This window comes from Rhamphochromis longiceps, linkage group LG5 (genome assembly GCF_057381845.1).
Source record: "Rhamphochromis longiceps isolate RC_006_pf linkage group LG5, R_longiceps_female_GT1.1, whole genome shotgun sequence".
In the NCBI taxonomy this organism is placed as follows: domain Eukaryota; kingdom Metazoa; phylum Chordata; class Actinopteri; order Cichliformes; family Cichlidae; genus Rhamphochromis; species Rhamphochromis longiceps.
Window position 1 is genome coordinate 18,829,467 of NC_140561.1, and position 20,865 is coordinate 18,850,331.

The following is a 20,865-nucleotide window of genomic DNA, read 5'->3' on the forward strand; positions in this document are numbered from 1 at the left end:
ACCCGATGATTTCCTCCAATACACAGTGATGATCTTTGGAAGATGCAGTTTGCCCAGTACATTTCAAAGGCTTCTGGAGTTTACCTCTTTAAAACATATTGTTTAGTTCTAGCTTTCTTTTATTCTTTTGTGTATGCTGACAGCCTTTCTGCACTCCTTACTGTCTTAAGAATTGTAAAAACGAATCTTATATGTTTAATTTCATCTTATCTTGTCACATTGCTTAATAATTCCTCTCTTGTAGTTTAGGATAGTTTTTCACTGTCATTACAACATTATTAAAACTGAGCTGCACAGACAGTGCGACACTAAGAGCATTCTCACACATGCCACAACATGACTTGTGATTTCCTTGTAAAGCACGTGGGCTTTCGTAGTTGGGGTCATGTGACTAGTATCGGCACCGGTTAATCTTTACTGCATGCATCCACCCAACTCACTCTCAGGTTATTTATGCAGCGGACTAAAACTCTAGAAGTGAGTATCTTCTGGTCCCGTAACTAAAGCACTGCTCGGTGTCAGAGATGGCTCTCAAAGCCGCGGTTCTTGTGCTTTTTTCGGCCGTGTTGTCTGAGGTGTCGGCTGGAGTATTTTTTAAGCAGAAGGAGCCGTGCTATGTCCCCTCACCGAAGAGAGGCGGCTTTGGACTGCGGTAAGTTCAACAAAAGCTTATGTCGCTTTTTTACATAAAGCATAGCAAGTAGTTTAAACTATAAAGAGAAGCGGGTTTAAGTATCTAAGTAACTAACCGAGGCTCGCGACAGCCGTCTGTTAGCTAAACTGGCTATTGTAAATAACCTTAACTAAGAAGTTATTTATTCTTTAATAGATTTATATGAATAAATAATTCAATATAAAAGAATTAAATAAGCCGTACACAGATGTACTGGAAGTCAAAATCAGACCGTTTAAATCCCTTGTTTTATTTGCTTTGTTTTTGGAATGTGTAACAAAAGAAAAAAACCTGTTTTCTCGGTCGGTACAAGTCACGGGATTTGGCGGATCCGTTTTTGCGGAAGTTCCCTGCAGCTCAACCATCAGCCCCCAAAGACTCATTTAGATTCAAAAACAGCTGCTAAACAGCCAGGAGTTCAGAAATAACAACGTGTCGTTCCCAAATCTCCGTCAGAACAAATATTAAATACAAGGCGTCTTTATGTGCAATCTGCGCTTCTATGTGAAATAAAAACAATAAAATTGAGAGCTATTTAGTTTGAACTTGAACTGATTTGTGCCATATTTCTGAAACCAGTGCAAAAATAGATATTCAGTATGTTAAAGAAGGATTTGCAGTGCTTTGCAAACTCTCAAACTTCCCCTCGTGTCTTTATATTTTGCTTCCAAGGAGCCAGACTTGCCTTGTAATTTTTTTAATGTGATCTTTAAAGTAGTTCTTCAGGCTCTCTAAAGGTCTTCGCAGCTTTTCTTTGGACATTGTCTGTTTTTTCTCTCCTTTTTAGTCTAGTCATTGTATCTGACCTGACCAAGGGATTAACCAGTGTTGTGTCTACAAATAAAGAACCATTTTTCCTAGCATAAGTACAATTATTTGTTCCAATTTCTTCTGTTAAATCTATGAAACACACAGTGAGAGATATAAAATAGTATTTTTTTTTTCTTCAACAAGCTGTGCTATTGGCTGGAAAGTTGGCATATGACAGCATGTAGTGTAGGGCTGCCACGATTAGTCGACTAGTCACGATTACATCGACTATTAAAATCGTCGACGACTAATTTAATAGTCGACGCGTCGTTTGAAGCTTTGTAAGATCACAAAAGACGCAGGAATAAGTAGTAGAATTTAAGAGTGTAATAACGGACTGAAACAGAAGATGGCAGTACTAGATGTAGAAGGATGCCAGCTGCCGTTAAACCCCGAAGAAGAAGCTGTGTCCCAGAATTCATAGCACAGCCCAGCACAGCCGTGCTCAGTTTCCAACAATGGCGGCAGCTAGTTAGTTTTAATGTTACTCTTATTATTCTTTCTGGGTCACACAATCAACGTTTAACATATTTTCAGGCGAGAAGGTAGCTGTGTAAACTTCAAAAGCGCTCCGACGTTTTCAGAGACGTCTGTTATCCACTAGCTCGATAGCTAGCCGGGGGCAAGGCTCACTAGAGCCCGTGAGAGCACCGGACTCCCGGCAAATCGTTTTCAAACCCACCGCCGTCTTTCGCTACTCAGGTTAAACATGATATTTGAGTCACTTAGATAACTTTTTTTATTGTTTGGCTTTTTTTCAGTATTTTATTTGTTCTTGAGTAAATCGGTTTGGCTGAGATTAAAGTTATAGTTTTTACACAGTTGAATAAACGTCAAGCAGACAGCTGATTATCAGAAGTGTGAGATGCTGGAGAATATACTCCGGTGTCCTGTTATATTTTAGATAGCAAGGAGTTTATTAAACTTTACCGAGACAATCTGCTGATTTCAATAAAATTTAATAAACTATCATCTTGACTTTATTTTTAGTTAGGATATACCTTAAACACTTAAAGCTGTAAGCTAATGATAGTTATATAAGAGCACATGCATGCTGGTGCAATAAGCTGTAGGTTTTACGTCCAATGACTAATCGCAAAAATAATCGGTGACTAGTCGACTATCAAAATAATCGTTTGTGGCAGCCCTAATGTAGTGTAGTGTGTCCTTAAAAATTAAGGAAACTGGAAAAATAGAGGAACAATGAAAATGTTGCAGGGCTTAAAAAACTTTCTGCAGCAGATAAACAATGTCCTTAAAATAGTGAAAAAAAGACCTGAGACACAAGACCCGAAAGATAAGTTAGAACTGTGCAAACCCTGTTTTTGCTTAATATACTGTATTTCAATAAAGTACTGCACCAATTTCCCATTTTCTGAGCAAAATCTAAAGAAATGAGGGGTGGCTCAAGACTCATTTTGTATGTTACTGGTATTACATTTGTGTAATACCAGTAATATGTGTAATCTATATGGTATGGACTGACAGAGCACACGATATCTGTGTATTCTTCTCAATACTGCAGCTGTAATGTGAGGTTTTGCACATCAGACTAGTGAGAAGGACAATTCTTTTGCATCTTGTATCAAGACTTTAAAAGTTATTTTTTTAAAGAGAGGAACTGAAACAGAAGAGCAAGAAGATTTTCAAACAGACTTTATATGTTGTAGCGGGGACATTAAACTTAAACATCAGACTGATCCAGTAACTGTGTGCAATGACACGTATGTTCACAGGACCGCACCTCGTCCTCACGAGTATTTGAACATTTCTGATCTGCCGAAGTCGTGGGACTGGAGGAACATCAATGGCACCAACTACGTCAGCACTACTCGCAACCAGCACATTCCCCAGTACTGTGGGTCCTGCTGGGCACATGGCAGCACCAGTGCGATGGCAGGTATGACTCAGCAAAGCTTAACTATGTCACATTGTACATGACTATGACACAGGTGTGCTTTCACTTCTTCTTTCCATAGAAGGGACATTGATGAACAGAAAGTAATGGCTGCTACTTATTTCTTATTTGCATTAAATCAGATCGAATCAACATTAAGCGGAAAGGAGCGTGGCCATCTGCCTACCTGTCTGTCCAGAATGTGATCGACTGCGGTGATGCCGGCTCGTGCCACGGAGGAGACCACACTGGGGTTTGGGAATATGCTAACAATCACGGGATCCCAGATGAGACCTGTAATAACTACCAGGCTAAAGACCAGGGTAAGACTTTCACAGTGTACACAGTGACCAGAGTGATGATCATATGCTTCAACATCATATGTTTACTCAGTGCTAATCTAAGAGGCCCTGTTTTGGCTCAGGACACTCCTGCAAGATAGATGAATGCTGTTCTGATAACCTAGGGGAATATGATTATTGACGTTAAAAGGTTTTTACACAGTGTAGGCTAAAATGCACAGGATTTACTGTATTTCACCACATGTGCAAGAGTAGACAGACTCTTTCAAATATGCAACAACTAAGATTAGTAAATATATTTAAAGGACTTCATCAGAATTTGTTAGAAGAAAATACATTTGTGTTTTTAAGGTCAAAATGTTCCCCTGGCTGGCTGCTGCATGTCCCTGTGAGGCTGAGCCATGTATGTTCTGTTTCTCTCTCTCTAAAGATTGCAATAAATTCAACCAATGTGGCACCTGCACCACTTTTGGAGTGTGCAATATTGTGAGTAACTACACCCTGTGGAAGGTGGGAGATTACGGATCCGTCAGTGGGAGAGAGAAGATGATGGCAGAGATTTACGCGCATGGGCCGATCAGGTTTGCAGCTTTTTCATACGTTTATAAAATAGTCCATTCTGGTTGCTTTGTTTTACTTGATAATTCAATCTTAATAATAAAGCAGATATCCCAAACCAACATAGGACACTAGTTAGAATCCTGATTTCCACCCTAAACCTTTTCCTGTCATTCCATACTTTCCTTTCTAATAATTGCTAAAAAGGCAAAAAGAAATCTCTAAAAAATAATTTTGTTCTAGCAAAGTGAATTTTAAAATATTCATAACAATGTAGATTTGAAAAAAGCTATGCAGTACTACAAATTTTGGTATCTGTCCAATACCAAGTAACTAGAAGTGCAGTATTGCCACTACTGTTACCGATTCTTTCAAACTATAAAGGCAGCTTATGTAGGGGAGAGCAGTGTGTCATGATTTATGAGAAAAATTGTCATCGATATACAAATTCTGTAAACATGAAATCGCTGATTTAATAATTAATTAGTTCTCTGGGCCAACTTTCATTTGTTTAAATGTGGTACAGGCTATAAATAAATAGACGTGACAGTCTATAGACTGACGTGAGGTGTGAAGCTGTTGGAGCTACATAAAGATTATACTGAAACAGTTTGTCTCTGGGTTGAGCTTCAGTAGGACAGAAGTGTAGTTTTATATACCGCCTTCAATTGCAGTGAAAGTGAATTGTCATTTGTGGCATTATAGGCACATGTCAAACTTAAAGCTCAGAGGGCAAATCCTCATTATTTGCAGATTATAAAGTGATTGCAATGACAGATGAGAGTATTTGTAGTTCTTAGGTTTTAATAAGCATCCAATTTTATTGACATTTCCCAGTCATTGAGTTGTCATGATGAGATTTTTGGAAATGTGTAAAAACCCAATGAAAGGCATAGTGTTTCGCTTTTACACAAGGATTTTTGTGAGCAAAGTATATATTTGTGCTTCACTTACTGAATTGTTGGGGCCCGGCCGGGCACAGCCCGAAGAGGAGACATGGGCCCATCCTCCCGCAGGCCCACCACCCGCAGGAGGCGCCATAGGGGTCGGGTGCATTGTGTGTCGGGTGGCGGCCAGGAGCGGAGGCCCTGGCGGACTGACCCCCGGCTGCCAAGACTGGCAATAGGGACATGGAATGTCACCTCTCTGGTGGGGAAGGAGCCTGAGTTAGTGCGTGAGGTTGAGAGGTACCGGCTAGATATAGTCGGGCTCACCTCTACACATGGCTTGGGCTCTGGAACCAGTCTCCTGGAGAGGGGCTGGACTCTGTCTCAGTCTGGAGTTGCCCTTGGTGAGAGGCGGCGGGCTGGGGTGGGTATTCTAATATCCCCTCGGCTTGCTGCCGGTACGTTGGGGTTTTTCCCGGTGGACGAGAGGGTTTGTTCCCTGCGCCTTAGGGTCGGGGAACGGGTCCTGACTGTCATCTGCGCTTATGCGCCGAGTGGCAGTTCAGAGTACCTAGCCTTCTTAGAGTCCCTGGGGGGGGGGGGGGGGGGTGCTGGAGGGTACTCCACCTGGAGACTCTGTTGTCCTGCTGGGAGACCTCAATGCTCACGTGGGTAACGACAGCGAGACCTGGAGGGGCGTGATTGGGAGGAACGGCCTCCCTGATTTGAACACGAGCGGTGCTTTGTTATTGGACTTCTGTGCTAATCACAGTTTGGCCATAACGAACACCCTGTTCGAACATAAGAGTGTCCATAAGTGCACGTGGCACCAGGACGCTCTAGGCCGTAGGTCGATGATCGATTTTGTAATCGTCTCAGCAGACCTGCGACCATATGTTCTGGACACTCGGGTAAAGAGAGGGGCTGAGCTGTCAACTGATCACCACCTGGTGGTGAGTTGGATCAGGTGGCGGGGGAGGACGCTGGACAGACCTGGTGCACCTAAACGCGTAGTGAGGGTGTGCTGGGAACGTCTAGCAGAGGCCCCAGTCCGCGAGATCTTCAACGCACACCTCCGGCAGAGCTTCAACAGCATTCCGAGGGAGACTGGGGACATTGAGTCCGAATGGACCATGTTCAGCGTCTCCATTGCCGAAGCTGCTGCATTGAGCTGCGGCCGCAAGGTGGTTGGTGCCTGCCGTGGTGGTAATCCCCGAACCAAATGGTGGACACCAGAGGTGAAGGGAGCCACCAGGCTGAAGAAGGAGTCCTATCGGGCTTGGTTAGCCTGTGGGACTCCGGAGGCAGCCGACAGGTATCGACAGGCCAAGCGGAATGCGGCTCGGGCAGTGGCTGAAGCAAAAACTCGGGTGTGGGAGGAGTTCGGAGAGGCCATGGAAAAAGACTTTCGGAGTGCCTCGAAGAGATTCTGGCAAACCGTCAGACGTCTCAGGAGGGGAAAGCGGTGCTCTACCTGCGCTGTGTATAGTGCTGGCGGAGCGCTGCTGACGTCGACTGAGAAAATTGTCAGGCGGTGGAAGGAATACTTCGAGGACCTCCTTAATCCCACTGACACGTCTTCCGAGGAGGAAGCAGAGTCTGGGGATGAGGGGAATGACCCGCCAATTTCCGGGGGCGAGGTCACTGAGGCAGTTAAACAACTCCTTGGTGGCAGAGCCCCTGGTGTTGATGAGGTCCGCCCCGAGTTCCTGAAGGCTCTGGACGTTGTAGGGCTGTCCTGGTTGACACGCCTCTGCAATGTTGCGTGGAGATCAGGGGCAGTACCTGTGGACTGGCAGACCGGGGTGGTGGTCCCCATCTTTAAGAAGGGGGACCGGAGGGTGTGTTCCAACTACAGGGGGATCACACTCCTCAGCCTCCCTGGGAAAGTCTATGCCAGGGTGCTGGAAAGGAGAGTTCGTCCGTTAGTCGAACCTCTGATACAGGAGGAACAATGCGGTTTTCGTCCTGGTCGCGGAACACTGGACCAGCTCTTTATCCTCTCCAGGATACTTGAGGGTGCATGGGAGTTTGCCCAACCAGTCTACATGTGTTTTGTGGACTTGGAGAAGGCATTCGACCGTGTCCCTCGGGGTGTCCTGTGGGAGGTGTTGCGGGAATATGGGGTGTCTGGCCCATTGCTACGGGCCATTCGATCCCTATACAACCGTTGCAAGAGCTTGGTTCGCATTGCCGGCAATAAGTCGGACTCGTTCCCGGTGGGTGATGGGCTCCCCCAGGGCTGCCCTTTGTCTCCGGTTCTGTTCATAATTTTTATGGACAGGATTTCTAGGCGCAGCCAAGTGGCGGAGGGCTTTCGCTTTGGTGGCCTCAGAATCTCATCTCTGATTTTTGCAGATGATGTGGTTCTGTTGGCTTCATCGGGTGAGGGCCTCCAGCTCGCACTGGAACGGTTCGCAGCCGAGTGTGAAGCAGCGGGAATGAGAATCAGCACCTCCAAATCTGAGGCCATGGTTCTCAGCCGGAAAAGGGTGGAGTGCCCACTCCGGGTCGGGGATGAGTTCCTGCCCCAAGTGGAGGAGTTCAAGTATCTCGGGGTCTTGTTCGCGAGTGATGGGAGAAGGGAGCCGGAGATCGACAGACTGATTGGGGCTGCAGCTGCAGTAATGCGGACACTGCACTGGTCCGTCGTGGTGAAGAGGGAGCTGAGTGTAAAAGCGAAGCTCTCAATTTACCGGTCGATCTACGTCCCTACCCTCACCTATGGCCACGAGCTGTGGGTAGTGACCGAAAGAACGAGATCGCGGATACAAGCGGCAGAAATGAGCTTCCTCCGAAGGGTGGCTGGCCTCTCCCTTAGAGATAGGGTGAGAAGTTCGGCCATCCGGGAGGGGCTCAGAGTAGAGCAGCTGCTGCTCCACATCGAAAGGAGCCAGCTGAGGTGGTTCGGGCATCTGATAAGGATGCCTCCTGGGTGAGGTGTTCCAGGCATGTCCCACCGGGAGGAGGCCCCGGGGCAGACCCAGGACACGCTGGAGAGATTATATCTCTCGGCTGGCCTGGGAACGCCTTGGTATTCCCCCGGATAAGCTGGAGGAGGTGGCTGGGGAGAGGGAGGTCTGGGCCTCTTTGCTTAGGCTGCTGCCCCCGCGACCCGGCCCCGGACAAAGCGGATGAAGATGGATGGACTTACTGAATTGTGTGATGGCAGCTAGTTGAGTTTTTGTTGAAGGTTTGATTGTAAGAGTGGGCCTTGTATTATTTATTACTAGCAAATGTACCAATATATACGATTGTGGGAATCGCATAAAATAGTTGAATGCGAAATATAGATATAGTTTCATCAAGGTCGGTCTGCTCGTCTAGGGGGTGATGGGGAACGTACTGTACATACATAAGCTACAATCATTATAGTGTGATGTCAGTAAAGTGTATTTGTCTGTCCCTGGCAGTTTGACAACCCTGACCCATTTTGACTCTGTTTAGAAGGTGGTGGGTTGAGCAGCTTTTGTAGTTTCTTTGAATCATGTTTCTGTCTTGGAAATAAATGTTCATTAAATTAAATCTGCAGTCAAGAAGATCTGTGGTTTAAAGTAGCTTCTCTAGGCTTCATCATTTCAGCATCCGATCATCTGCTGCTGAAATGTTGTCAGTGCAGCAGAGCATTAAACTCATCAGTGACTGCTGCAACTTTTAAGCAGAAAGAGGAAGTAACCTGTGGTATTTAATGATTTTTAATTTCTTAGCTGCGGGATTATGGCCACAGATAAGCTGGATGCGTACACTGGAGGTCTCTACTCTGAGTACCAGGAGGAGGCCTTCATCAACCACATCGTGTCAGTGGCAGGATGGGGAGTGGAAGACGATGTCGAATACTGGATCGTACGCAACTCCTGGGGAGAGCCATGGGTGAGTCGATGCCAGATAGCTAATGAAATGTCCTCTTGTTGCTGTTTAATTTGCAGCCGGTTTTATCAAATCAAATGCATTTTCGCGGTCACAAATACAAGAATATTATTTCATTTGAGAAAGAAATCCTGTATCTGATTTCTTAAAAGAATGACTTTCTTATTTAAGTCTTGGCTTCTTTATTTTTGCCTTCAGGGTGAAAAGGGCTGGCTCAGGATCGTGACCAGTGCCTACAAGGGAGGAAGTGGCAGTAAGTACAACCTGGCAGTAGAGGAGGACTGCATGTACGGAGACCCAATCGTACCCAAGGACTACCTCTAGAGGAGCCCAGTGTCAGATTGTGGGCAGACACTCCGATGCCTTCCAAAGAAAAGCTTTTTGTGTTTTAATGTTAAGAAGGGAATAAGTTCAGGTTTTTCTTTTTTTAAACCTAAATCATTATCAGGGTCTTCCAGCTGAATATCAAACTGTTTATGCCGATTCAAACTGTCTGATTACCACAGAGAGGTGTGCAGGCTGTTTTACAGATTTAAACTTTTAAAGGGTTTTATCAGAAAGAAGAATGATGCAAGTTTTTGTGCTGCAGAAAAATTCAGGCCATGCAACAGTCATCACAGTAAATAAAGAGGGTTTTTGTAACCTACAGTATTGAGACAGCATAGGAAAGCTTTTAGTTTTAATTTGTAAATTCAGTGATTCAGCCAAAGAACACAACTATCACACTTTCTGCTGCACTGCTCTGACGCCAAATGTTTGCAGTGTGTGGTGTTACTGCTACTGAAAATGTTGCACTACACAGGGATGAATGCAAAAACTGAAATAAACATACTTTGTGTGCCTTTGTGTGCAGTTTGAGTCAAATATAGATTCTTGTAATTTGTTTTATGATCAACACTTTGTCACAATGAAATATTTTGGGTTCAATTTGTTTTCAAACTGTACCAATAAACACTTCATCTGTCCTTTGAGTTAGAATGTTTTATAGAAACCTCTCAGGCTTTTCTATTTTACCATCCACTGTCTTTACTTTAATACACACGTCATTAATTGATGTCAGTCAGGTGAAGATGATTTCCTCCAATACACAGTGATGATCTTTGGAAGATGCAGTTTGCCCAGTACATTTCAGAGGCTTCTGAAGTTTACTGAAAGAAGCTTTTTGCAAAATAAGCAGTCTTCATACCAGCAGATACACAAAAGGAGAAAAGGCACAGAAAGGTAAAAACAAGTTTTCTATTAGTTAATTCAAATCAGTTCCATTTTATTTGTATAGTATCGAATCACTGTCGCCTCACGGCCCTTTATACCATCACCTGATTGAGTTCTCTCGTTTACAGAGAAAGCCAAACAATCGGGTGATTCCTTATGAGGAAGCACGTGGCGACAGGAAAAACTGTCAGGTGGCTCGGCCTGGGTAAAGCTAGAGAGAGTGTAGGACCTGAGAGCAGAAATTAAAGTGAGTTGAAAATTCAGACTGAAAAGCAGATCTTGCATTTTCTATTAATGGGACAGACCTGCAAAGAATGAACTACATACCAACTGTAAATCAAGAGCCTGTGCAGGTGAAATGCACAGCCTGGTGATGGCCTTTATCAGAAAGTTGCAGTTTCCTTCAAGCCATCTGAAGAGCAACATTCTTACACGCCAGCAGGGAAGATGTTGCTTCTCTTTGAACCCATGTTCATTTGTGAACACATTTTTAGTGATAAAGATTAACAGATACAGATCCTCTCTCAGTGGTGATTGCCTGTCTGCTGGTGTAGTCAGGTGTTTCAATACACCTGACTACACAGGTGCTGCTTCTCCTAAAGGAACACTTCCTCTACCATTTGTCATTGTTAGCCAATGGTAAGTATTTAGATAACTACAGAAGTGACATTTTTACAATTCTTAAGACAGTAAGGAGTGCAGAAAGGCTGTCAGCATACACAAAAGAAAAGAAAGGTAGAACTAAACAATATGTTTTAAAGAGGTCTAATTTGCATCGTTAAACAGTCATTGGTTCACTAGGACTTAGCAGGGGACCACTGATGCTAATGACCCCTAGCTTTAAAAAGAGGGAGAGGTCACAATACACCGAATGGGAAAAATAAAACAATGTATTTAAATGTCTTACACAACCAGCTTCAAAGGCTTTGGTGATGTATTTTTGAGATTGTGAGTTCACTACCTCCAGTACTGTTTGCCTTGCAATTAGTATTTTAAATTTCTTAAATCTGCATCTGAGAAATATCTCGTATCATTAAAAGACGAAAGAAAACTATGAAAATTATAAGAACTAACCTGAAATCGTCAAAGTCAGCCTGGAAACAAACCGAAAACAAAAACTTCAAATAAAAGTGGTGTGTAATCACCTGCTTCAATTAAATATGCGGCTTTTGAGGTTTACAGATCTCCATATTAAAACAAACTCTCATGCAAATAAAATGCATGAGAGGGAGCCGATTATATTTACGCAGTCCGAGACTGTATGAAAAACAAAAACAGAAACAAGCAACATTTTAAAGTTTATTTTAAAAGAGCTCAGACCAACATAAAATATAGAAAATCAAATATACAGATAAAAAAAAGCAACGTTCAGCTGCATCGTCAGATAAATCTGGGTCATTACTTTCACACCACGCAGCCAGCTCAGCGACAGTCACATCTGCTTTCATGTTTCCTTAACAGAAACTAATTTCCACTTCACTTTGCCAAAATGAAAAATCCACCTCCAAGCTATGTGCTTCAGCCACAAGCACCTGCTTATCAGATAACAGATCTTCCACCTCCTTTACGTCTCCCTTTTTGGGTGTCAATTCCACATCAGTTGATCATGATGAAGTTTGACTTGCAGTGGGCTGAAAAACAATCACCCACATGTTAGTGCTTCAGACGGATGAGAGCCCAAAGACTTCCTTTTATTTATTAAAGGAATAATAGACTTTCTATAAACTTTCCTTTCTCGCCACTTACCGATAAACTCAGCAACAGCGTCGTGTTCTCCATCTGTGCGGATCGTTCCTGCGATGCTGTCGTTCTCAAGGATCGGCAAGAAGAGTTGAACAAAGTCCGACGTATAGGGAGGCGCGATCACATCCAGCACCTTTAAGAGAAATATCTCACACTGAGCTCTGTTCACAAAGGTCTGATGTACTGAAACAGTGTCTTATTTCCACATTTACCAATTATAGAGCATCAACTTCAGGTGTTTTATGAAGATTCTAGATCAAATATACCAACTACTCGGGTAAAGACGTCACTATCCAATAATAGGAATGGAAACAGTGAACATTAATCTGTGCAAAGCTGAAATTGAACAAACAACAGGAGAACAGACCTGACAGGAAAGAGTGCACACATAAACCAGATTTCCATAAGCAGCTGTTACCTCAGTGACAAAATATCTAATGAGGGAGATATCTGTGTTGAGTTTCTCCAGACATTTGCGGATGTAGCTGACGACGGGCAGCACGTAGCCACGACTCAGCAGGTGAACCATTCGGTCCAGCAGAGTCTTCTTCAACTCCAACTGGAGGGGGAAATAAAACAAACATGCTGTCAGCTCAGAGCTACAACACACAGGCGTCTGTTAACAAGCTGGAATTAAAAGCATGCGAGGCACACAACGCCCACCTGCTCCATGACGTCCAGCTGAGAGTGCTCGGTCTCAAAGAGCTTGATGAGCAGCTGGAGGACCTGCGGGTGCAGCAGCTGGTGACACGTACAGATCTGTGCAGAGAAAATTTTAATGTTTGAACTTTAAGCTCCGCAAATTAAACACAATTTAATCTTTCATCTTGCAGCAGTGTCGCACCTCATCCAGTAAAGCTAAATGGACGGGGGTGTGGTCTGTTTGCAGCTGGAAGTACCGCGGCTCGGACACCGTCCAGTCCACCCACTTCAGAACTCCCATAGCAACCACTGGAAACCTGAACACACAGACAGTCAGTCAGTGTGGAAGTCTGGCTCTCAAACTCCGGTTTTACTTTAAGTACCAATATTTGAACCCTTCTGTACCGTATATACACACAATAGATTCTAATGGTATAAAACTAAATAATCATACATGTAAATAGATTTTTCATTTGCACATTTCTTCTGGTAAATCTTGGAAGCCCATCAGCTCGAGCTCGGCTGTATTCAGGCTTTGAATGATTAACTGAAGATCAACATATTAAAAATGCTGTTGCTTCAAGTTTCCCCTTTGTTTCTTCTTTAACACAATATACTTCCTACTCTTACTACAGACCTTACTCTACAACAATGAAAACATTATGACACACAAATCCGACTGTACGGGTTCTGCTTCAAAATATTGAACTGTTTTCAGTGCCTATGAAAATATCAAAATTAACTGCACAGTCTGGTAACATCACTAGATTTGTTGCTTCAGAAAGAAAAACAGAGGTGAAAGTAACTACGATGGTGCAGTGAGCACTGAAAGAGCTGTATTCTAATAAATAACCTTGTTCATTTTCACTGATTAAAAGTGCATCTTTTCCTGGTAAACGGTGCTTAACAACCATTGCAACATGTCTCAATAACCCTTACACTCCTTTACAAAGATTCACTGCATGATGGGGTTAAGATTAGTGTGTTAGATGATAGAAGAGTCGCATTAGATACGATGAAACCAACTAACCAATATTTCATATTTGAAAGCTCTTGTCAAACACTCACCTGATGCACTGGTACAAAGTGCCGAGCTCAGCAATCAGCTCTGTGGCTCCTTTGTTCTCATTGCAGCACAGGTTGTGCACGGTCTCAATAGCCTTAGAGGTTGACTTCAGCTCATCTTTATTAATGTTCACTCGCTTGTTCTGGAATTGGGATAAAATAAGCATATTTTCATTATTATATGATTTAAATTAACAATGCACACAGCATCATTGTTTTTTGTACCTTTTTCCAGGTCTCCACCACACTGGCAGCATAGGCTAAAATGTGGATGTATTTGTGTTTATGGTCTTGGTTGATCTTCGATCCAGGCTTGAAAAGCGACTGCATAAACAGGTCGAGAAAGGCTGGCACTCTGATCTAAAGACAAGACAGACAAGTGCTTAAATTCAGAGTGCTTTAGTTAGTAAACACTGGACATAAACAGCAGGAAGAATGTTCTGAACTCACCAGTTCGACAGGAGGAGGGTCCATGCTGCTAAACATCTTGAACAGAACTGTTATATCAGCAGGATTCAGGGCTCCTTTGGACAACATGGCGCCGAGAGCCTGGCAGGCTCGAGGGTAGGCTGCCGCTGTACCAAGCGCAAGGGTTATCTGACTGGCATCGTGACCTCTGCAATATAAACCACCTTTATTGCATCGTTTTTATTACTCAAGCTCATCCACAAAACTCTAATCTCACAGTTAATCACATTCGCTTGATCACTTTGACCACATCCGTTGACAACGTTACCTCTCATGTGCAGACTTTTGCACCTCCTGGCCGATCCTGCGGACAGCTGAACCTCCCTGTTCCTCCTGAGCAAGGATGGACATCATTGCCTGGGCAAAGAGGTAGGTGTGCTCGCCGTGACACACCATTTTCTGTTGGAAAGAGTCGGGCGCAGCTCATCAGAGACCATTACTTACAGCACTTTTAAAAAAGTGGCACATAGAGACAAAAAGATACATATTTTACAGATCTTTGATGGTTGACAGAACAGACACGCAAAGTAATCCTCACAGCAAATTCGGGCAGGTTCTTCTCCAGGTTTTCTTCTCCTCCGTCTAGCAGCGTGGCCAAAGATGTTCTCAACACCCGAGAGAAAACTTCCAGCTGTTGGCAGGCTGTGGACACGCTGGTGATCTCGCCCTGGTAACCTGCATCTGAAATGAGCTAAACAAACACAAACACAATACTGAAAAGAAGCAGTGACAGTCCAAGTCATCAAGCTGCAAAAATGTATCAAAAAAATAAGAAAAATGATTCTATTAAGGTGAATTTTCATAATCGTGTGAATTACAATTACAACAATACACTTACTGACCATGTTTTTATGTGCACCTGTTTAGCTGCACATTAACAAAAATAACTAATGAGTCAAACCCATGCAGAGCCAGACTGATTTACTGGCAGGCCTACATTACCTTTTCTGCTGATCTATTGGTATTGGCATTAACTGTTGCATAGTTTGTCCACCGGAGGGCCCTCTGCAACTTCCCTGCTGCCAATACTTAAAAGGGATCTCACTAAAACAAAATCTAACTGATCTAAGAAGAGTTGGACAGAGCATATACAAATAAATAAAAAAAACTACACATAAAAAATAAAACACAGATAAATCTGTCTGTGTTTCATGTGTCTGAAAAAAATTAGATGCAAATGTCTCTGAATATCTGATTCTTAAATCGGTCATACAAATCATATCAGTCACATGGCAGATCAGTGTGTGTAGACATGATCAAGGCAACCTGCTGAAGATTAAACGAGCATCAGAATGAGAAAGAAAGTTGATATAAGTGACTTTGAACGTTGCACAGGATCAATGTGGACCAAAATCTGAGGAATTTTCCCAGCATGAAGAATTAACCCTCTGATGCATGAATTATGAAAGCCTTGGTCAAGATTTTTTTCTTAAGTGCTTTTATTCTTCTCAGGGCATGAAAAAAAATGTTCAACTCTTTTTTTCCCAAAAATATGTTTTTTTATAAAGTTATAAACTTGTCCACTCCAGTGGACTACATGCGCCTGAGCACTTAGCATGAAATACTGTGAATTTACTATAAAAATTAATTACCTTGTGTTCTATTGTAAATATACAAACACTTGTTTGCTTGTATCCTTTGAAAAACATCTCAGCAATTTTTTTGGAACTTTCAACTCATAAGGCCCCAATGTTTAGACGTAAATAACAAAACCAATCAACAGTCCTAGCTGTGAATCCTACACCTGAATATGGCAAACTATCTCCAACAAGAGAAACATTTTTGAGTCTACACAGTTCTATAACGATGCAGGACAGTATTACCAAGCCCTTAGTAGCATGCTGGAAGAAAACACAAACTGACATCTTAGTCTCTGCATCTCCAAACACTTCTGTGTTCATCACACCTAGGCTGTCCGTAGTTCCTATGTCTCTGTTCTGCTCTGGCAGCCACTCTCATCATCACTGGACTTATCACTGAACTCATCATCACTGCACTCATCAATGAAATCATCATCACTGGAGCTGGATGGAATTTCCTGGACTATTCTGTACGCTGCCTTATTCTTTGCTGCATTTGAAGTCTACAAAATATGATAAAATAATTATTATAGTAACTCAAACTACAGCTGATCTGCACAGAAATATATATTTTAAATGAGTAGCTTATAAATGTAACAATTATATGCTTACTTATAACCAAAACAGTCCCAAAAAACAGTGAGACAATTTATGACTTATGTTAAAAAAATATAGTGGGTAATGCATGATGTCCACTACAGTGGACACATGGTTAATCGTAGTTTTCTACATATTAGACATAACAATTTCTTATTCCAAACAGATAATATCCTTCCCTAGATGTTACTGCATATCATCATATTTTTTTTACCTGTTGGGCTCTTTTAGCATAGAAGGATTGACAGGATATGCCAGCAGTGGTCGGCAGGGGTGACAGTTTGTCTGCCATCTTTGATTCAGAGGAAATTTACTTGCAGTTGCACTAACTGAACACTGAATTGACCTCAATGGAGCATGGCAGCAGAGAGCACTCTAGAGGCTAATATGCAGTTCCACCATAGAAACCAATGCATTAAAGAGATATGTACGTTTTAGTAGCTGTCCACTCCAGTGACCACTATGCATCAGAGGGTTAAGGCAGTTCTGCTCCAAGCAAAGTGTCCCTAATAATGTGTCCAATGAGTGTAAACCACAATGACAGAACATCAGAAACAAATTTAAAGTTAAAATCTTTAACTTGACTCTTTCTATTGGTTAGTTTGTGTTCATGTCCTAATCTTCAGCACCTGCTGCTCTTACTGTTTCCACAGCTACTACTATACCTTTACAGTGAAGTTGAGCATCAGGCAATCTGGGTGAGCCTCCGCCAGCTTATAGAAGAGATCTCTCCACGTTGTGTGCGCTATCATCTGCTCAAGCCAAGCAGGAGTCTAAAAGGGCAGGAGACTGGTTTCTCAAGGTTTCTCACCACTTTCATTTGTCATATATGTAATTACCCCGGGTGTTTAGAGATCTCACCTCTCCCTCAACGGTGAAGATGGAATCAGCTTTCTGGGGGTCAAAGTGTTTTATCAGAAGACTCTTGAGGTGATTTTCTACTCGTTCTTGGACCTGTGCAGGCTCCACACCTGAATAATTACATTACACATTAATGAAAAGCCATCAGTAAGACAAACTAAAAATAGCTTTCTGACACAACAACAGTAAGACGAGTAGTCTGACAGGTACCCATCTGGATGAGCCACTCAGCCAGCAGATTAACAGTCTGAGCCACGGCAGAGTAATTTTCAGAGAGAAGCTGGATGACATGTTCTGGAGAGCCACCTGCTTGAAAATACCTGCAGAAACAACATGGTTGTTAATCAATAAATGTCTTTTTAACAAAACTTATATTACATTTACATGAGAGTGCAGACACTTACGTTTTGAGGGTGCTGAAGATAGCAGGCTCCATGATGTAATCCCTGCTGGAGAATTTCTCCAGGCAAGCTTCCTGGATTTTCCCATCATTTTCTCCTTCACCGTAACCATCCTCCTGAAATACACAGTGATGCAGATGCTTCTAAAGTGATTCATCTATCTTGGGAATAATAAGTAATACTCTGGTTCTCATTTGCATATAGTGACATATTATGGTGTAGCTACAAGGTAGAGGAGAATCGACAGGTGCTATACAAGATGTTATTATTAGACTCTGAGCAGGTTTCCTAATAATCATCCAAGTTAAAAGACACGGATATGTAGACATCAGGTTTGTGCTTCAGTTCAGTAACTAAGCAGAAGTTTCGCTTAAAACACACAGCTCTAACAATTTGAGCTTATTTTCTTGTCTCTTCTAGTTGAATACAGGTCTATGTGACTATCACCTTATCCTGATTTACTACTGTTTGAAAAACATGCACACTAAAAACGGAACATTTTGAAGGCAAACTTAACTTCTACAGTCATAGTTTATATATGAGGACATAATAAAAACCATCCGTTCCTAGAAGTGACAATCACCAGACACTGCACGATGCGTTATCACAATACTTCACTCACGATGTTGATTACACACACAGCTTCTTCTTCAGGGTTTAACGGCAGCTGGCATCCTTGTACATGCAGTGCTACCATCTTCTATTTCAGTCCGTTATTACACTCTTAAATTCTACTACTTTTTCTTGCGTCTTTTGGGATCTTACAAAGCTTCAAACAAGCATCGACTATTAAATCAGCCGTCGACGATCTTGATAGTTGACGTAATCGTGACTAGTCGACCAATCGTGGCAGCCCTAACTGGCAGTTTGCTGCTCTGGAGCATTCAGGTGTCTCTGTTCCCCAGAGAACCCATCCCATCAAATTCACCTCAAAGTCAGAGCATGCCATGCTCAGAAAAACTGCAAAAACCCAAGAACTACATCTCAGACTCTACAGACTTCAGTTATCATGTTAAAGGTTAAAGTTCGTGGTGGAGGGCTGATGATTTGGACTCGTTTTGCAGCCACAGGACCTGAGCGTCTTGTAAACATTGAGTCAACTATGAGCTCCTCGGTATACCAAAGTGTTCTAGAGTCAAATGGTCCAACAGCTAAAGCTTGGCCCAAAGTGGGTCAATTTTTATCATGTCCTGATTTACAAAACCTTAGAATTGACACAGGTGCGATTTCTCCTTTGTAACCACGACTGTGTGAACACTATCAAAACAGTCGATTCTGTTTTCTGTTGTTCCAAATCAGAGATAAAATATGTTTTATCAATTTATTTTATCAGATATTTTAGTCAGAAATAAAACAAACTTGAACCTATAGCGAGTTGATCACCAGTTTGTAACATGAACATGAAGCAGCTGTGTCGTTAGTTAGCCTGCAGCTGGCTAACAAAGCCAGAGTTTAGACTATACAATGCATCTTTAGAGTACCGGAAGCACTTGTCTCAGCACATCAGCTCTTGTATTAAAGATAACGAGGGTCTGACAATTAATCATCAGCTGCTGTGACTCCAGCGATGCTAATGCTGGCTAGCTAACCGAGAGCCAAACAGCAACAAGTCGCGATCTCACCATGCTACCCTCCGTGCCTTCCCAGTCTCCGGAACCGCTGTAATATTCCTCGTCCATGGTCACGGGGAAAGCAGGGACGTTGGTAACCGCTGCAATAACACACCTGTTGTATTTAAATCATGCACTGACTCGTTTAACTGCAGAAACCGGAGAGACAGTCAGCTTAGCCAGCAAGCTAACAACAACACAGGAGGAAAATGGCGAGGCTGTAGGCCACGCCCCATTCGTGGGATTTCTCCCTGAGTTTAGACTTTCAGGCTCAAACCGATTGGAGTTTCCTTTGTTTAGTACTTAAAATGGTAAACTTTTGCAAGGAAAACTGGAAAAGGGTGCAGTGATTTATTTAAACTTTAAAAACATAAATGGAAATAACAACATATAAGGGAAAAACTGAGTTTTTGCAATGCTAATGAACTCGAAAGCCACTATTTGGTACAATCACTGGAATCTCAGATGTCTTAGGCAAGCTTTCTCATAATTTTTTAAGTAGTCTTTAGGAATAGTTCTGCAGCCTTCTTGAAGTGCATGGTTCAGGGTTAAGTGGTTTAACAAACAAAAAAAAACCCATTCCTTTGAAAATGGTCAGGTAAAAAGAAGACATTCAGAAAGCTTTGTGAAGTATTGCTCAAGAGCACTTAAAAGAAATAAAACAATAGAAACTCTGGCTTCTTGTAAACAAAATATAAAGAAATGAGGAGTGATTAAAATATTTGCATAGTACTGCATGTGACCAATTTATCTTCAGGTAGACCTTTGTAAAAACCAGAGGAATGTTTACTATTTACTTCTTACTAATATAAACTAAGTAGTTCATATAATTAGCACAACTGTTTAAGGCATTTCTGAAGGCACTAAAAGTCCACATATTACATTGTGCACATTATAACCGACAGCAGGACTGTCGAGTAAAATAGCATTAGACCAACAAAAATGATCTCTTAGATTAGTGAAAATATGTTACAGAAGGTGCAGATGGTAAAGCTTTACAGGATGTGAAAATAGTTTCTTTAGATTTGCATGCATGCATTACAGAGGCCTAAACTATTTTAAGTGTGCACTAAGTGAGTCTGTCAAAACTGAGAGTATCCACGTCCTGCCTTGTCTACTTTAGAGAAGAACACAGACTGTCTGGGCTGAGTTACCAGAATTTCTTCTGTAATTTTACACATTTCTTAAAATTTAAGCCCAAAGTGTAGCACTGAAAGATTTCTTTCATTTCCTCCAGCAGAATTTCTATATCATGTGGAAAATGTAGGATATACTGTCAGAATAGTACTTCTTTTTCTTATATTAAACTATTTCAGGGGTTAAATGTGCAGGTAATCGTCTTTACAACAACAGAAAGGAGGGTTTCAGTGGTCTGGCCGGTTTAAGATCAAAGTGGGCTGTATGTGGCCCTTGATAAAAAAAAAAAAACGAGTTTAACATCCTTGTGAGGTCAGTTCCTTCATCCTAACTATGCAAATTCTCATGACCATTGATCAACAACCACTGATCAAGGCCCACTGATGAAAGGCCATGAGTACCATTCACAGAGAGTTGGGAAATGGACGATGTAATTTATGCCTTTACTTTGACGCCCTCTATTGGTCATATACTACATTGCAGAAATTAGTACTTTGTTTTTAATTCTGAAAGATTGGTTCAGACTCTGCTGAAAACGTGCATAGATCACTCTTT

The 20,865-nt window shown here is 42.2% G+C and overlaps 2 protein-coding genes across 2 annotated transcripts; one reads left to right on the forward strand and one right to left on the reverse strand.

Moving 5' to 3' along the window:
- Positions 1-376: 376 nt before the first annotated feature.
- Positions 377-9,858, forward strand: LOC146669762 (cathepsin Z-like). The gene is made up of 6 exons (XM_085406323.1): positions 377-652; positions 3,220-3,383; positions 3,524-3,703; positions 4,113-4,263; positions 8,835-8,997; positions 9,193-9,858. The coding sequence occupies exons 1-6, from the start codon at positions 525-527 to the stop codon at positions 9,316-9,318; spliced, it is 912 nt and encodes a 303-aa protein (XP_085262449.1). The 5' UTR covers positions 377-524; the 3' UTR covers positions 9,319-9,858.
- Positions 9,859-11,492: 1,634 nt separating this feature from the next.
- Positions 11,493-19,389, reverse strand: nelfcd (negative elongation factor complex member C/D). Its single transcript, XM_085406321.1, has 15 exons — positions 19,186-19,389; positions 17,567-17,679; positions 17,373-17,482; positions 17,163-17,272; positions 16,967-17,074; positions 14,663-14,815; positions 14,393-14,523; positions 14,107-14,272; positions 13,882-14,016; positions 13,660-13,799; positions 12,794-12,908; positions 12,613-12,708; positions 12,368-12,508; positions 11,953-12,082; positions 11,493-11,837 (listed from the first exon to the last, which is right to left on the reverse strand). The coding sequence occupies exons 1-15, from the start codon at positions 19,240-19,242 to the stop codon at positions 11,803-11,805; spliced, it is 1,740 nt and encodes a 579-aa protein (XP_085262447.1). The 5' UTR covers positions 19,243-19,389; the 3' UTR covers positions 11,493-11,802.
- Between the last annotated feature and the right edge of the window lie 1,476 nt (positions 19,390-20,865).

Coding starts and splice junctions, on each gene's coding strand:
- LOC146669762 (XM_085406323.1), top strand. CDS start 525: ATGGCTCTCAAAGCCGCGGTTCTTGTGCTTTTTTCGGCCGTGTTGTCT. Junction 653..3,219: donor AGAGGCGGCTTTGGACTGCG/GTAAGTTCAACA, acceptor GTATGTTCACAG/GACCGCACCTCGTCCTCACG. Junction 8,998..9,192: donor ACTCCTGGGGAGAGCCATGG/GTGAGTCGATGC, acceptor TTTTGCCTTCAG/GGTGAAAAGGGCTGGCTCAG.
- nelfcd (XM_085406321.1), bottom strand. CDS start 19,242: ATGGACGAGGAATATTACAGCGGTTCCGGAGACTGGGAAGGCACGGAG. Junction 17,075..17,162: donor TCTTCACCGTTGAGGGAGAG/GTGAGATCTCTA, acceptor CTGCCCTTTTAG/ACTCCTGCTTGGCTTGAGCA. Junction 12,083..12,367: donor TTAGATATTTTGTCACTGAG/GTAACAGCTGCT, acceptor TTTCTCTTAAAG/GTGCTGGATGTGATCGCGCC.